This window comes from Ylistrum balloti, unplaced genomic scaffold (assembly GCF_031769215.1).
Source record: "Ylistrum balloti isolate Yb309-2 unplaced genomic scaffold, AGI_CSIRO_Ybal_v1 Utg369946, whole genome shotgun sequence".
Taxonomy (NCBI): Eukaryota; Metazoa; Mollusca; class Bivalvia; order Pectinida; family Pectinidae; genus Ylistrum; species Ylistrum balloti.
The window spans coordinates 704,654-722,062 of record NW_026782051.1 but is presented as its reverse complement, the minus strand read 5'-3'; the positions used below and the strand labels follow the sequence as shown (position 1 = coordinate 722,062).

Here is a 17,409-nt window from a genome sequence, read left to right as displayed (position 1 = left end):
TCCACTGACAATTTGAAACATTTTGTGTTTATAACACGAAAACATCTTCATGCTCATAATTTACTATGCACAGTAAAGGTTAGAAACAAACTAAGGAGAAAGCAAGATATTCAACACATTGTCATCACATTTGTTACGCTGCCATGCATTGTAAGTCTATCATATTCAATATAAGTCTTGTTATGGAGGAACATCCAGAAATAGTTGCTGCATATATATATCATTTGACACTACAAAATCAATGACCTCTTTTGACCTTTAAATTACCTGTTTCAGGCCAGTCTCTCATTAATCCATGACTGGTGACCCTGACCTCTGAATAATGACCTCCAAATCACCTGTTTTTGGTCAGTCATTAATCCATAAACACTGACCTTTCCCTTTAAATTTTGACCTCAGAATCACCATTTTAAACCAATCTGCCATAAATCCATACTGACCTTGACCTTTTAATCATACCACATGTTTCTAGCCATTCTCTTATTAAACAATAAGCATTAAACTTATCTCAAACTCATGACTTCCAACTCACCTGCTTCTGGCTAGTTTCTCATTAATCCATCAGAAAGAGACACAATATTTCCCACTACATTGAATACCTCAGTAAATATTCTGAATAAATTCAGTATTTTGGTGGCCATGTGAAGGAATTTTTTATATTTTATAAATATACTTCCAGGATCCTTGGATGTTGGATGAACTAAAGTTCATGAAAATACCACAAGATTACATCCTACAGAAAAAATGTTAAGTGAGATCCAGTAAGATGAACAGTAAATTGACCTAAAGGATACCTTGTGTAGCACCTGAATTGTCAGCTAGAGAAAGACGATGACCTAAAATCCAAAAATTGTTTTCTAAATCTCACAAAAAACAAGTTTCCTATCGGCATATTTATAAACAGTAGTTTGTTTATAGCTATAGTGAGACCATTGACACATCAAAGTATATGTTTAAATATATCCCAATACACACATAGAATCAGAGATTTGTTTACAGATAACTGAAGCTGAAGAATCTATCATCATGTCTTATCACTGGGCTCCATAAGTGTGAAGAGTCCTTAGGGCAGGATATAAAATGCGGTCTTCAGAAAATAAGGACCAGCTGGTTAGTACAACTCCGGTTGAAACCAACCATTTGAATCTAAGAACAGACTTCTAAGATAGAAAACTCAGACAATTTAATCCAATATTTCTGGTACAGTCATATATGTAACGATATATATCAGTCAAAGGAGAAGACATTGATTTCATATACAGGAACCTGAGGTTGATACTCTGACAGGTTTAATAATCATTGTTCTCTATAAAACTGTTACTGCTGTGATAATGAGCATAGAGTATCTTTGTGTAAGGCTACCAAAATAAACACTAGACCATACTAACTAGCTCCTAACCATCATTAGACAATTATTGTTAGGCCTCAGGAGATATCACCTTTTTGTGTTAATCAATCTTAATTTTCACCTGAAAACAGGTCAATAATTGTTTTCTTACATGATAACAATCCACACTTCCGATTGGTCAAAAATAACCACACATTTTATTATTATATTCACTTATGAGATGCCCAACAGTGCTTTTGGACTTTTCTATTTACCTCCCATGCACAGATTCTGCCTGTTTTAGTGTAACATCACAACGTGTTTTGCCTTATATGAGAGGCGTTTTGACCAATCAGTGAAACTGTCCTATAATGACATATCAAATCATTATATTCATTATAACCAATCAACACAGAAAATATCATTATAGGGCCAACAAATGGAGGATACTGTCCAAAAGTAACATAAAACAATTAAATCTGTCTAAAGTGGCCACTTTTCCCAGCCTAACACACATTCTATAAAACTAATTACCTGTCTAAAGAGACCATCTCTACTAAGCTAACACCTGACTAAGGTGATCATCTCTGTCATCCTTACCAACATCTCTATACTTATAATCTATCTAAAATAACCATCTCTATCAGCCAACACTGTCTAACATGACCACCTCTCCCAACTTAATGCTTGTCTATACAAAAATTTATTTATTAAATACTTTGTAAGGATTACTTAAGTCAAACAGGACTTGTGACCTTGAAAAAGATTATCATGACCATGAATGGTTCAGGTACTTCTTGCAAGGTCTCAAACATTCATAAGTTATTTTTGTTGCAGGTTATAAATTTCAACTTTCACTGGTATTTTCATTTACAGAAAATCTGCAAAGGAATTTCTACAAAAGGAGAGTAACAACCTCACAGACAGTCTTACAGCTGGTTCACCAGGAAACATCCGCATCGTTTAAATACTTATTGATCTTGTAACCGCAACACAAAATCAATGATTTCTGGTATAAAATATTGGTCACATTACTACTAGTTGTAAAAACAAGAACTGATTAGTCGGCACAAAAATGGCCTGATAAAACTGGTACACCAGCAATGCAGCAGGTTAATAGCCGTATGTATTATAGATTTTAATTAGTAATTAGGATATCTTACATTATTGGTGACACCATTTAACTCTATCAGAAAGGTCAATCACACACAAGTCTATCCTATATGCAAGTCTGCATTGTTTTCATTAGCTGGAATAAACCTTCAATCATAAACAGCTGATGTGATATCATCTGTCAAAACAGTCTAACAGTGCAATGCTACTACAGAGATGTTAAAAAGCTATACTTACAGAGCTAGGAGTTTGTTGAAAGCGAGGGAAATAATCCTCAAAATCAAACACATCTTGGTTCTCAAATTCCAACAGTGAACTTTCCATGATTTACACTGTACCATTTTATGTGACTCACTCCATCTAGGAACATTCCATTTTTTTTTTAATTATCACATTTCTTAAATTCAGAATTGGTTGCTACCTTTTATTATCTTGGCCGATTCCAAGCAGGTGTACAGGGATAACTGAGTTACCGAACTCACACAGAAAGTGTTCTTCTTCAAAGACATAAAGATGTCAAGTGTCAAAACAGCTGAGGAATATCATCAAATGTGTGGTTCCTTGTCTGTATACAAATGTCTTTCATGCTTTTTCTGACCATTTTCTGATCCATGAAATTTCAGTACATGTGTACCCAACCACCCCTATATACTCCTTTGTGTGTCCGAAACAAATACGCATTTGTTTGAATAAGAACTACTACAGAAGAAAATTCAGTCACAAAGAAAATCAAAAGATGCTGCCATCCCGCATTTAATGTTTGGAGACTAAGATTCATGCATCTTTTTAAAATTCTGATGTTCAATTTGAATCCATAATGACACAGTATGTTTCCAAATTCTGCATTCTAAGAAGTTGTTTTAGATATCAATGTAACCATCCAATGACTGCACATACAATTTCTGAAAAAATAAATCTGCTTTTTGCGAATTGATATCCAGTACATTTCATTAAAGGACAGTTACAGCGTTCACTGTAACATATCTACCCGGGCACTCGTATGTCTTACAAAATTCAAAACACCAAACTGTCGGAAATCCTGCAGAAATTATAGGCCTCGTCTCAGATTCTTGTCTGGAGCAGACGGTGAATTATACAGGGCGGGAGCCACACTGAGACTCACTAAACATACCATGTCTGGTCTTCATATGTATAAAAACTGTCACCGGAAGTCCATCCAACCAACACAAGTACACAAAAAAAAAGTAATGTCCAAGACTTTGATAAAATACAAAAAAAAAACTTGCTTCAGAAATAGCTGTCAACTTATCTTCATTTTGAATTGATAATCAGATAAGATGTCACATGACATGTCATAGCAATGATTTCCTGGAACATACGCAAAGTTTAGAACTATATTTCATTAACGATGTTTTCCAAAACTTGCAAAAGTCTATATACCGTCAATTAAAACATAACAGTAAACACAAATCAGTGATCCTAATGCTAACAGTGAACTGTTTAATCCAGAATGGTTTCCATGTCTTCTTGACGGAATGATGCAGATGTTGAGAACATTTCCTGGTTTGTCACAAGTGAAAAGAATTCCTGTTTACTGGGGAATGTACCTTCACAGACTTCAGTTAACATCTCACCATGTTGAACGTATAATTCCAAGAGATGATGCAAAACCAAATTCCCATCCAAAAAAAGTTGCAGGAAATTGTAAAGCAAGTCTTGAGGTGCGTCATCTCAATGTGTCTGGTTTACAACTTGCCGGGCGATTAATTGTATATGCACCAGAAATTTGCTCACAGCACACATGAAGGTCTCTATCAAATCCTTAACAAAATAGATAACACTACAAAATTACCATGTCCAGGTTCCTTGGTATATATAATAACAAACCCTTCCTCATTTTATTACAAATCTAAAAATGTAGTTCACCCAAATCTAACTTTCCTATAATAGAAGTTTCAATCAAATATTTCAATTTGAAATTTCGAACTACTTTGTCAATTAAGCATGAAGCTTACAGAAAATTAAGTTGAAATATATCAGACTTTAGAAAATACAATTATAAATCTAGTTGATTAATCAACATTTCAAAAACTAACTCTTAATTTGGAGTTTGTCAATCAAAATCTAAAACACCAAAATATAAGATTGCATTCCAAACTTGAGTTGTAACTCTAAGTTATTATCCTTTTCTACTGGGTGCACAAAAAAGTTAAACTGTTACTTGTCTTTGATGTGAACATTTCTCCTGAGGCTGCAGAATCATTAACAGGTTATAAACACAATTTGTTTCTGATTTCTAAGTTTACAAAGCTCTTTCGAAAGTGTCATCTCCTACAACATCTAATAGAAATGATTGATCATCCTGTTCTAAGGAGATATCATTTGAGACACAAATATTTCATGATAAGAGGACAATTTATTGTGAAGAGTGTAAATTAAAAAATATCAATTCCTTTCGAAGCATGGAAAGCATTAACATATATCCAGCCAGATGCACAATGATATGATTTCAAAAATCCTGTCTTGACTTCAGACACATTTTATCTTGCAGTGTGCACGACAGCCAACATGAGTAGTGTTGTCCGGTTCCACATTCACAAGGTTTCTCCATAAATACCAAGGAGAAATCTCCAACTTGGGCAGTCAGAATATGATGCAAGGTCCAACTTGATGACGATGATGATAATCTTCAGACACATTTGTCATACTGCCCAATGGAAAAAACACGTTCTCGCTGCTTGAAACAAACAAAACCTGATACAAAAAAATGAGTATGCCCTGAAAGTGTAATCAGGAAATCTCCCTATGTCTGCCTTTAGATACACTGCACACCTATGATTTCCAGTATTGTCCTTGAGCTAAAATTACTGTGTGTTTATGTGTGGAGTTTACAGACATGTACCAATCCTTGTTCAGAGGACAAGAATTACTTCTCCATTGAACCAGCAGGTTAAAAGTGGCTCAGTATCACTGTAGGTAGATGAGACGTTCAAACTTCCCAGTCCTCTCCAGGTTGATATACATTAGAGTTATTTTAAACCAATCCATAGATACAAGAAACTGCCAACTGTGTCTCCGAGTTTTCTCTGACACTACTTCTCCTTGCCAGTGTCTCAGTTCTCAGCAGATAACATCACACACATTCTCCTCAAGCCTTAGATTATTCAATCATTTACCATTCACAGGTCGTCTGCTGATCTGATCAACAAAAAATCCACATCATCTTTTAAAGTCGTCTGCTGGGTGAATCCCTATTGCTCCAAAAACATTGCAGGCTTTGCAGAGTTCTGGCATTTTCTCTAAAATCAGTATTTTTAAAGATCAGTGAAAATGCGATATATTAAACAGCTTATCCATAGTTAATACATCATGCAATCTGGCAAGATATATTCTGGCATACATAACAGAACATTTTTTTTAGCGAAGAAAAACATTTGACAAAATATCCTCTCCAATACCATTAAGTCACTTTTTTTCTCCAACAACAGGTGCAAATATGTGACAAAATAGGACCTAAGGCAAATGTTTCATCCTCGCATTCCACGATTTGGTCTTTATCCTGTCGGCATTTCATGTCTACAAGTTTCCTACATACACACTGCCATGAGTGTCTCGGGGAAAAAATCCATATTAGATAGGAGAGATGTTTATACATGTAGTAGGGCTTATTTCATTTACTGTTAAGCTGAGACAGACTATTATGTGTAGATTTGTCTCTTATGTAAATATAATCAGTACATTGAATGCCAGGGTTCTTATATACTTTATCCACAGCTTCAGATGCTTTATACATGGACAATACATTGAATTATCATAATTCGAATATTTCATACCTTAAACAACAATTAAATTCTGGTGTTTTCAAAATTAAAAAAAAAAACATCTCTCAACAACAATTAAATTTGAGTATTTTAAAAATTTTTAAAAAATCATCTCTTCAAAAAATCAATCATGATGGTTATGGGGCTTTTTTTTTCTCTAGTTTTACATTGCTGACATAATATGAAGATAATGGTCTCAACACTCCACTGTAATCTTTCCTCCTATTGGTATATTTTTTTTTCAGAGCAATGTAAGCTTCAGGTAATTAGAATTTCTGTGACATTCTCAAAAGACACTCAATTGTAATTGGTTTGGTGTTGCTAGCCTGATGGAAGACACCCTTGGAGAAGATTTCGTGTCTTTCAGTTGATCGACTAATCAAGAAAACTTGTAACCAAGATAGCCAGAAAGGTTTGGACATAGTTCTGTATCTTGCAGAGTAAAAAGCCCAACAGCCAAGTAACTTCAGATGGTTTAGTAGTTTTTAAACTTTTGAAGAAAATGTTTACAACTTTCACATCACCTTAGAAAATCTTAAATCCTTATATGGAAGCAAAGCAGCAAACAAATAATGGGACAAAATGTACAGGGTTTCACAAAGGGCCATCAGTCTGTTTATAATGAATTACATGTGACCTGTATTTTGTTTGTTGCACCAGTAAGATGACAAAAAAAGCCTCTTGTTTATTTTTTCTCACTTGATTTGGTGTGCGAGCATAAAAACCTGATAGATCGCCTACAACTGTGGAGCTATATATAAAGTTTGGGTAATATTGTAATGGTGAGAGATTGCTAGGATCACCTCCAACTGTAGAGCTATATATAAAGTTTGGGTAATATTGTAATGGTGAGAGATTTCTAGGATCACCTCCAACTGCGGAACTATATATAAAGTTTGGGTAATATTGTAATGGTGAGAGATTGCTAGGATCACCTCCAACTGTAGAGCTATATATAAAGTTTGGGTAATATTGTAATGGTGAGAGATTTCTAGGATCACCTCCAACTGTAGAGCTATATATAAAGTTTGGGTAATATTGTAATGGTAAGAGATTGCTAGGATCACCTCCAACTGCGGAACTATATATAAAGTTTGGGTAATATTGTAATGGTGAGAGATTTCTAGGATCACCTCCAACTGCAGAACTATATATAAAGTTTGGGTAATATTGTAATGGTGAGAGATTGCTAGGATCACCTCCACCTGTAGAGCTATATATAAAGTTTGGGTAATATTGTAATGGTGAGAGATTGCTAGGATCACCTCCAACTGTAGAGCTATATATAAAGTTTGGGTAATATTGTAATGGTGAGAGATTTCTAGGATCACCTCCAACTGTGGAGCTGTATATAAAGTTTGGGTAATATTGTAATGGTGAGATGTTGCCACAGTCAAAACTTGTTCACCAGCTACTAAAGGCAAAACATTTTTAAATGAAATTCCAAAGTGTAAATATCATTGAAATGATAGTACATTTCATAAATCCTTTTTATTTATGCAGGGAAACTTAACTCCTAACTAATGCACAGTCCAAATATTGGAAACATAAACACCAATCAAAGCAAGTTAATTGAAAACAAATGAAATTCTCTCAATCACCTGGGAAGTTGACAGCCTCAAAAATTGTAAACAAAAGCTCATGTTACATTTGTGTTGTCTTAGCTGCAAAGACACTCCTTTGATAACACCATTCAAAATATAAAACCAAACCCAATCTCCATGTCTGAAGAGCTCCTAATGATGGGTGTCACTCTATGGATGATGTAGAAGGTTATCTGATAGTTACAATAGCTCATGAACATCTCTTCTTTTAAAATTAAAAACATGCTCTTTTGGGTCACAAATGTCAAGAGACCTGTGTCATTCAGGTAAAAGATCAAACAAGGCACTGTGTAAACATTACGTTGTAAATAAGGTAATTTTAATGCATCAATACAACTTTTTCTGTTTTGATGAAATAATTTTGCTATTGGTATGAAATTTTCCGAATGTACCATGGAATATACAGGAGTCTGTATCTTCTGTTTGTTATCTGAGCCATCACAAGATGGACGACCTGCAGACAGTTTGGAAAACAAACTTTCATTACTGCTATATATATAACTCCTGTAAAGGTATATAATTCTACAGACTTGACAGACATAGTAACAAATCAATCAACAGACTGCCTGTACTGTATTTAAACATGTTTCCTACATTTCTTATAATACCAGGAAATACCTATATGATATGTATGGCTGACATGTATGTCCCGGCTCCTATATGCAAACAAGAGTCCGATCAGATGTAGACCTTAGTGCCATGATACTATGGGAGAGGTATAAGAAAGGAACCATTAATAAAACAATACAAATATGTTAAGTATGGTATAGATGATATACTAAATCTAACTTACCTGCTTAAAGAATAAAACAACATACAAACTCAGTTTTGCAAGCTATGGTAGACACCTTCTTTAGAATATAACAAGAGACAAATTTGAGGAGACTGAATTGCTAAACTGTTGTGTATCCTAAGAATGAAAAAGCCATGGAAAATAACTCTCAGCTAATAATTCTTGCTGAGAAAACACTGGGTTGATTAAGAAGCCTTCTCCTTTAGGTATGTGCTGGAAAATTAAAAAACATGCTAAAAATGTCACTGACAAAAGCTACACAGTCACCTTGAAAATGCAATTCATTTAGAAGAAACATTTAGAGGGCCATGGACCTGAACAGTCATCTGACAATCGATGAATGGATGGACAAACCATAGAATTTGCAGACGGTGGTCTGACAAATCTGATGAATTCAAATTTTGAACATTCCTTGAGAGTATCAGAAACTCATAAATGGTAGGTACTGTGAATGAGAAACAGAAATCATGTTACAAAATGACTGCAGTGGTTACCATGTTGAAGATTTGACCAGGCTGAAAAACATCTAATCATCTCTTTCTTTTACTTAACAAATCAAACTCCAAATATTTTTCATGTAAGTGTAAATGAAACTTGAAGTAGTTCAGGGTACTTGTTCTAGATGAGTTATGTTGGATTTCGGACCAAAGTGATAAAAAGGAGATTTGGTCACGATAATCTCAGGATCACTTCATGCACATTTGATATCCTTGCCACTCCTTGACAATGTTTAAGGCCAAATTTGGTTAAAATCTACTCAGGTATTAAGAAGTAGTGTTTTGAAGCAAAATATTGTCTAATGTCCCCATTTGGGGCCCCACCTCCAAGTCCCTAGTGACTACTCAACTTTCTAAATTTAAGAATTATTTGCCAACCCCTACTGATGTTACAGACAAAATGTATATGAAATCCATTCAAGTATTAAGGAAGAGGAGCATTTTATGAAGCAAAGTATTATCTAACTACCCTTTTGGTTCTTCACCCCAATGATGTTTTTACCAGACAAGACGTTATTTAGAGGAAGTGTTTTAAAGGAAAGGTTTTCGGACAGTGCACGACAACAGACGATGCGCAATAGTAAATTGTCTTGGTAATGACAAAAAATGGAATACATATCAAACTTTACCATTTCAAAATAAGAATATTAACTGTGACTAGGAATAATCTATAGCTGCAACGTGTTATCTCGAAATTCAAAGGACCATGGAAAATATTTGGACTTATCTGAATTTTGACTCAAACGAAGTATCCAAATATGGTTAATGCTGTCAGTTTTCTGATGTTGATTTCTGTTGAACGAAGCATGACCTACAATAGCATGGTAGTCCATATTAAAAAATGTAAATCAACCTGTTGATTGAACAGGCTGCGAATAATCAGAAAGAAAGAAATTTCTTCTTTCTCGTTTGTTTACATATCCAAATAACAAACCATGACTATACCGTAATAAACATATGACAATCTTTCACCCGTGTCAACCTGTACATGTAATTGTACTATCTATTGTTCTTTAAAGACGCATGGTAATCTACTGCACATGTTTCCGGTCTATTGCACTTGTAAACATGGTCAGTTTTAAAGTCTTGTGTTTAACAAGGTACTTGTTTAAAACACTGGTAAGTCATTGCTATAGTACGCTGACACTAGTTAAGAAGACGACGTTTAATTTGAGGTTAAACTAGTAATTATTTATCAGAGGTCAACAATTATGCTGTATATTAAGTTACATGTTATGCACGGTTGACTTTCATTTCTGTATATGTATTGATCAAACCCTTTCAAAGATGTGTTGATGTTTTATTATTTTTCATGACAAACAAGGACTTTTCACTTGCTTTATAATTGAAGAAACTGACAAATCACTTTGAATCAATCAAAATTTCAACTCTCTCAATTTGTGTCATCCTTGCTAAAATTACAAAGATGAAGAAGGAAAAACCTTGCACATTATTTCAACTCAAACAGAATTGACTCAAGCAATTTTAAGATGAGTTTGAACTGTATAACAGATGAAGAAGAATAGATATAAGGGAAACATTGTATGCCTCCTCAGATAAAATGACGGTATGAATATAATAATGACCTTGACCTCAGAGTTGATTTTTGCAAAAAGCACTACTAAAAATTGCTTAAGAGATTAATTAACAAGAAAGAGTGGAATGGACACAATCTGAGGTAAATGATAAGACATCAATGGCTGTGCCCATCCCCCAATGAAACTGAAATTGCAAGGGCATAATTGCAAATTACATCATCACCTGTTGCAGATATTTGATGTAGTAATATATTTGAAAAGAAGTTGAAGAGGTATACCCTTTTAAACAACAGATAGATATCTACATGTGAATGGCCTCCTTAAGCCTTCACAGAACATGTAGTAATTATGTTGTCACAATCAAGTCATCTGATAGAATATACACAGTCAACAAGTGTTTGGTAGAGTGGGGTGATTCTATGTAAAATATAAATGACAGTTACTGATAAGTGTGGGTATAAAGTGACCCCATATCTATCACCACAAACACATCTGAGTGGAAAGTCCTATCCTTCAATTTTATCTTCATTGAGTCTGTTCCATACAATTATTTTGGAATTTTGCCATCATTCCAAAGTCAATGACCTTTCAAAAATCAGATAATTGTTCATGATAAAATTCTGATGACAGCTTTTTGCCCTTACCCCACTAGAAAGTTTATTTTGATTCTATTTTACATGTGCACCAACACATGGGAAATATCTTATGGTTCGAGTAATGAGACACGGACACTTGAACAATACAGAAACAGATACGAGAGTTCTTAGCTGTAAACAATATTATGACATAACAACTTCCAATGATAAACAAAGTGACAGTAAATAGCAGCCTATAGTGATGCATTGGAACCCTTACAGTAAACAGACAAAGGGACTGTTAATAACTGGAAAATAACTGGCAAAGACACATTCCTACTGAAAGCTAAAACTAGAATCAAACCCAGGTCATTAGCCTTAAGAATAAATAGAAAGATTTCACATTATAGAAATTCAAAATCAATTTTAATGAATACAATATCGTTTAATTTTTCAAGTACAAGGATCTAAATGTACCTCTAGTCCAGTGTCACTGACCCTATATTAAAACACAACAGTCGGTGTGCCACTGACCCCTAGCACCAAATGATTGATCATTCTATTGAAAATCCATACCTCTACAGATAAATAATGTTATCTTTGTTCTGCCAAAACTTTGGGTCCAGTAACTTCTTGACAGCACAGCACACACAGATAAATGTAAGTGAGGGCAGGTTACACAGGACTATATAATTAGGGGCTGGTAGCAATAATCTCTCATCTGCTAAAAAGGCTAAAGGACCATAATAGCAGATTTTAGACCATATAAATAAAATAAATAAATAAAGTGATAACCTATTATATATGCCATGTAAATAAGATTCTTGTGAACTTCTACTGAAATGATGAAAGGTGTTAAAGAATCTGGTAAAATATTGACAGTATCTAGAGCAATATTAATGGAAATAACGCAGATAAATGAACTCGTAAAAAAGTTCATCAGTGTCAACTCTGCAAAAGCAACACTTGTTGAAAGGGAGGAAACTCTGAAATGTGACTGTGTTTACATTAGTGAAGGCACAGAATACTAATAAATCAACATAATTTAAATCCTGAACACAGAACATGATAAAAAAAAGCACACTTCTTTATTGGACAGTAAAAGCAAATTGCAACAGTTTCATTAATGGATTGAATACATGTCTGCACAAAACAAAGAAAATGAAAATGTCTTTTTTAAGCATATTGAAGACGTTAAAAAATTGAGTTTTCAGTTTAATTATTAGTAATGATAATTTAAAGCCATCCTTTCAATAAAAATTGTTACATGGGATAGCACATAAAAAGAGAACAGAAAATATCTATATTGAACCAAAATTAAAAAAAAAAAAAATGATGTTGATAGATTTTTATTATTTTGTTTTCTTGAATGGATAAAGTTAGTAAGATTGCACTGCAAACATAGGGTTAGGTGAAAAGCGTTCCAAACACACCAACACACACACAATCAATTACCTTGTGTGGCGGATGTTGATCTTCCTAATAATGTACAAAGTCAAACTTCAGTTGATCAGTGGTTTCATAAGCATGCATTACAACTGATTTCTTTACTGACTGCACTTGTTTAAAGGTCAAATATTTGATATTTTTATGTTTTTCTCTTCACAACATGTTCATAAACCTTCATTCTTTAACACCATTAATCTGAAACAAGTTATACCAACATAATCACTCTTGTTGGCCCTGATGAAAAAAGTGACATTAACATTTCAATCTTGTGTCCTAAGTGGGAGTTCAGGAGTGCATTATCCTTGTAACATCTGGCCATCCATATATAACGTTCAGTACCATGTAAAGTGTATGATACTTCACTTATGGTACCGACAGAATTTCACATGCATTCTTAACAAACTTGAACTAAATTAGAGAAGTTGGGTGAAAAATACTTATTATAACTATTTATAGGAATATTTAATGCATATTAACAGTACAATGATTTCTAAAGACCTTTGTATCCAAAGCATGTTTCTCAGGAGCATAACAATTCAGAGTTGTATCAAAGTCTTAAAGGAAGGAAAGACATCAAACATTTGTTATTTAGCTTTTTTGCAAATACATCAACATATTCTGAAAATTCAATTCATTTTATTATATAATGATATTATTCAATTCCATGGTTATCCATTCAGCAAATCAATCATGAAATAATATCTATGTTTTTCATTAAATAACAAACAAGATTGTTGATATCGATCTCTGTAACATTGGAGACACTTATTTTATTAGCTCAATCATTTGAAGACATTTGATATCGAGAACTGAATGGAAATGTAATAAAGAAAGGACACTTAGATCTTATTACTGGCCATGTGGTGATTGTAATAGTAAATAGAATTCCTGTCTCTCACTGTGATATGGCCACCAATGTTCTATTAGGTCATTTGTTGATCATTGAAAATGGGTGACCTGAGGGATTACTGTGAAGAATCATTGGCATGATATTAAAACAGAGAGACATAGACAATATAAAGTTTCCAGGACGTATTAACTCAGACCACGTGTTTGCTTGGAATCTTTCATAATTCAATAACAAAACTAGGAACTGAAAATTGGTTTGTTCGTGGGTTGGTTGGTTACTGGGTTTCCAACTCTAATTATCACAATGAAAATTATGTTGAAGGAACTGAAATCATTCAGATCTTCAAAAATCTTGAGTTGTTTCCATCAGGACAGATCACACTGTACAGAAGTGTAGACAGAGTAAGTAGCAAGAACAGATATCTAATGTAATTATCTTAAAGGTTTATCATATTCTTACTTGTCAATCTTATGGAACAGAAGACAAATAGTAACATTCAAAATTTCATGCCTCTTGACAGTGCACTTGAAGATCTCTTTTTGACAAACTTAACAAATAACCTCTTTATGATGAACTAACTATATTATTGAAAAAAAATATAAATAGTCTAGAATAAATGCTGAAAGTGTATGTCCAAAATTGGGAGAAGTGGCCAGTATATGCTACCATCTTTCCAAGGGGAACAACTCTAACAGACTTATCTACTAGTTTATTTTGTTAGGACATATATAACAACTAATTATCTCATGCCTTGGAAATGCTGGCCACACATTGTCTATCCAATTACTGACATGCTTTTCCGTCCATGAAATTCTTTTGTAAGTAAATAGATTTGATTGGTAAAAGCAGCATTATATAATATGGGAAGAGTTTATTTTTCTTTTATTAAGTCTGCATCCGAATAACAAAGACAGTACTTTAAGGTCTAAAGACAATACCTCACATTTCTGGCATGTTTCAGTTCCCAATGAAGAAGGAGAGATAATAGAGAGTTTGTGAGAACGTTAAGAGTACAGGATCTCATTTTTTTACTCTATAGCATTGCCAGTGAGGCGCGTCCACTGTGATGGATGCCACATTCAGTAACTCCATTCATTAAAGTTGTTGGCAACAGTGGTAAGGGCAAGGTTATACTTGACCTTGATTTAACCCATCCCAAAATATTTTGCTGGCAATAAAAGAAAAAGATGTAAGGAAATTCACATCTCTTGTTTCAACAAATATACCGATGACAGTTCCCTATATATTTCATTTTCTTCTCTTCATTTCAATGGTTTACACAGAGATACCTCAATTAAATCTCTAACACAAAATATATTGTATCCATGTGGTTGCCAGCCTGGTTGGCAATAAGTCAAATATGTAAAGTATACAATAATGGACTTGTATTAAACCTGATTTCCTTGCTCCTGTACTTCACTTACCAACCTCTGTATGAAACTACAATTTTCTTGAAGAAAAATTGTCAACTAAGTAATAAAGTTGTGACCATTGGATAATGAATTATCTGCCCTCGGATTAAGATGTACATACCATTTTGAGGGATTCCAGCTGTCCTATCCATTGTCCTAGTTCCTGTTCAGCTTCTTGGTCATCATGATCACTGTCATACTCCACTTCACTTTCTGTGCGGTAGTCATCATCATCCATTCTGTAGTGGACAAAAATAAAATACTGTGATTATGAAATTATAATGAAATCTATCATTACAATAAAGGTAATGTTATAGTCATTAGTTACATCAAACAAAAAATAAAACGTCATTAAAGTAAAATCATGGCTTTTTGCCACATTCCCTATAGAAATATCTTTTTTTCCACATTGGCATCCAAAATAAAATGAATATTTTATTCTTTCTCTATTTTTTCCTATTGAAATATCTCGTAAATTTCTACAGCCCTTTTTCTTAAAAAAATACAAAATACAAATTACAGTGATATATGGATAAAATTTGTCCACGGTCGCAAACAAAATATTATTCAAATTGTCTTATTTCCGCAACCACACACAAAATAATTCTAAACAATATTTCTTCCACATCCACATAAAAAGCATAATTTTGAACCTCTTTTGTCCACATTAGTATATATACTACAATTCTTCATTTTTTCCATCCAACTACTGTGTTTGAACATACAAAATATTATCCTTCCATCATAATTTTGCACCCAAGTGTATACTTGGTACATGTAGTTTAACAGTTGTAAGTCTTTAGTTAAGCTCTAGGAAGAATGAGGACAAGTTTTGATCAGGATTGTACAAGCATATTTACTTACAGAAATAACCAATGATGACATTTACAGTTGTGCATTGTTTCTAAATTTGGAAACTCAGGTAGGAATTAAAAATAGAACAGTTTCACAGTTGTTTTGAAGGACGTTCCTTACACTAATTTCAATGTAACAGATAAAAAGTGTGAGCTACAGAAGTGTGGCAGGTTACAGGCTATCTCACAACTGTACAACTTCTACAGTAATTACAAGATAATGAGGACTAGGTAAATGACTAAATAACAACATCAGCTCCTACAAATTAATTAGTTAATTATGCCTGTTAACATGAAAGGGAGAAGATGTCCTTTTCTATTAGTTAACCATGTAAGGTAGAATCTCCACACTTAGGTTCTCCATGCTTGACTGATTTTTTCTTTTACTAATTTATCATTAACATGTATAGCCCAATTTATTCAATGAACAGCCTTTTGTGACAATTAAATACACAACAAACACAAGATAGAATTGTTCTGGGTTAAGGATTTTACATAGACAATTTACTTATGTTGAAAAAAAAACATATTCCTCAAATTTCCTAACCCCATCAATTCAACCATGCCAAGTTGTAACCATGTTGGTATCTTCCTTGAAACAGTTAATTATATTTTCAATAAGTCACATAGGTGATTATTCAATAAATATACCTGCTACTATAAATAATCCAGTGTTTTTTTTTTCTAAAACACATGCTTTAATAGTACATTGTGTATCAGTAAATGTACAATTTTTGTTAATAGAAATGGACTTTAAATTTTAAAATGTTTTTTTTTCTTTTTGAAAAATTCCTTTCCATGAGACAAAAACACTTTTTCATATCACTGGTATAAAGTGCACTAGTATAGGAAATTTATATGTAAAGGAGATAAAATGAAAGCTGTTACTAAAGTATTAGTCTGACAGCTGTCTGTTCTGCTGTCTCACTCTGAATCCACAGACATACATAACAAAAGGCAACAGACTTTAAAGTCATAACCATGCGATCTTGTCAAACTGACATACGGAGATAGAATATTACACTCTATACAATATTGAATATTATCAACAAAAATATATCTGCATTGATTTTTTCTTTTTCATTTTTTTTTTCTTCAGTGAAATGATTTTTGCAGAGGAAACAGATTGTAAGAATATTACAAGCTGGTATAAGTTTACAAACTTTGATACATGACCGAGTTACGACCCTTTGTTTATCATCCTACTTATACAATGATATAGGGGAATGCAGGTCATTTGTCAGACGCATTTTTTATGGCATATGATATTCTTCCCAGCTACAATGCCATCAATTTCCAAAATTTCATAAATACCTTCTCTGTGTTGACACTTTTCAGGCACTGTTTTGAGATCACACATTATCCACTAAGTACAATTAAAGCCCTTTGCCCATTATAGGCCAGAGAAGAGGACTCAGGACAGATTGCCACATTCCATTTAAGTGATAATAAGAAATGTTCACAACTCTAAACTATAAGATGTTTTCAATATTTGAACAATTCATAAGTATTCAGGAGTAGATGTCGCTTCCAACCTGATTAGGAGATACATGACACACACAAGCTACAACTAAATAATTCATAGCCAGGAGAATTTTCCACAATTTACAGTCTT

General features: G+C 33.6%; 1 protein-coding gene across 1 annotated transcript in view; it reads right to left on the bottom strand.

Annotated features, from left to right (window-relative positions):
- The window catches only part of LOC132547341 (ras-associated and pleckstrin homology domains-containing protein 1-like), a 126,690-nt gene that overhangs the window by 56,403 nt on the left and 52,878 nt on the right, over window positions 1-17,409 (bottom strand). Inside the window, exons 2-3 of the mRNA XM_060211107.1 lie at window positions 15,062-15,179; window positions 12,685-12,708 (exon numbers count right to left, since the gene is read on the bottom strand). Of these exons, the coding sequence (XP_060067090.1) occupies window positions 12,685-12,708; window positions 15,062-15,178 (141 nt within the window). The 5' untranslated portion in view covers window position 15,179. The remainder of the gene's footprint in view (window positions 1-12,684; window positions 12,709-15,061; window positions 15,180-17,409) is intronic.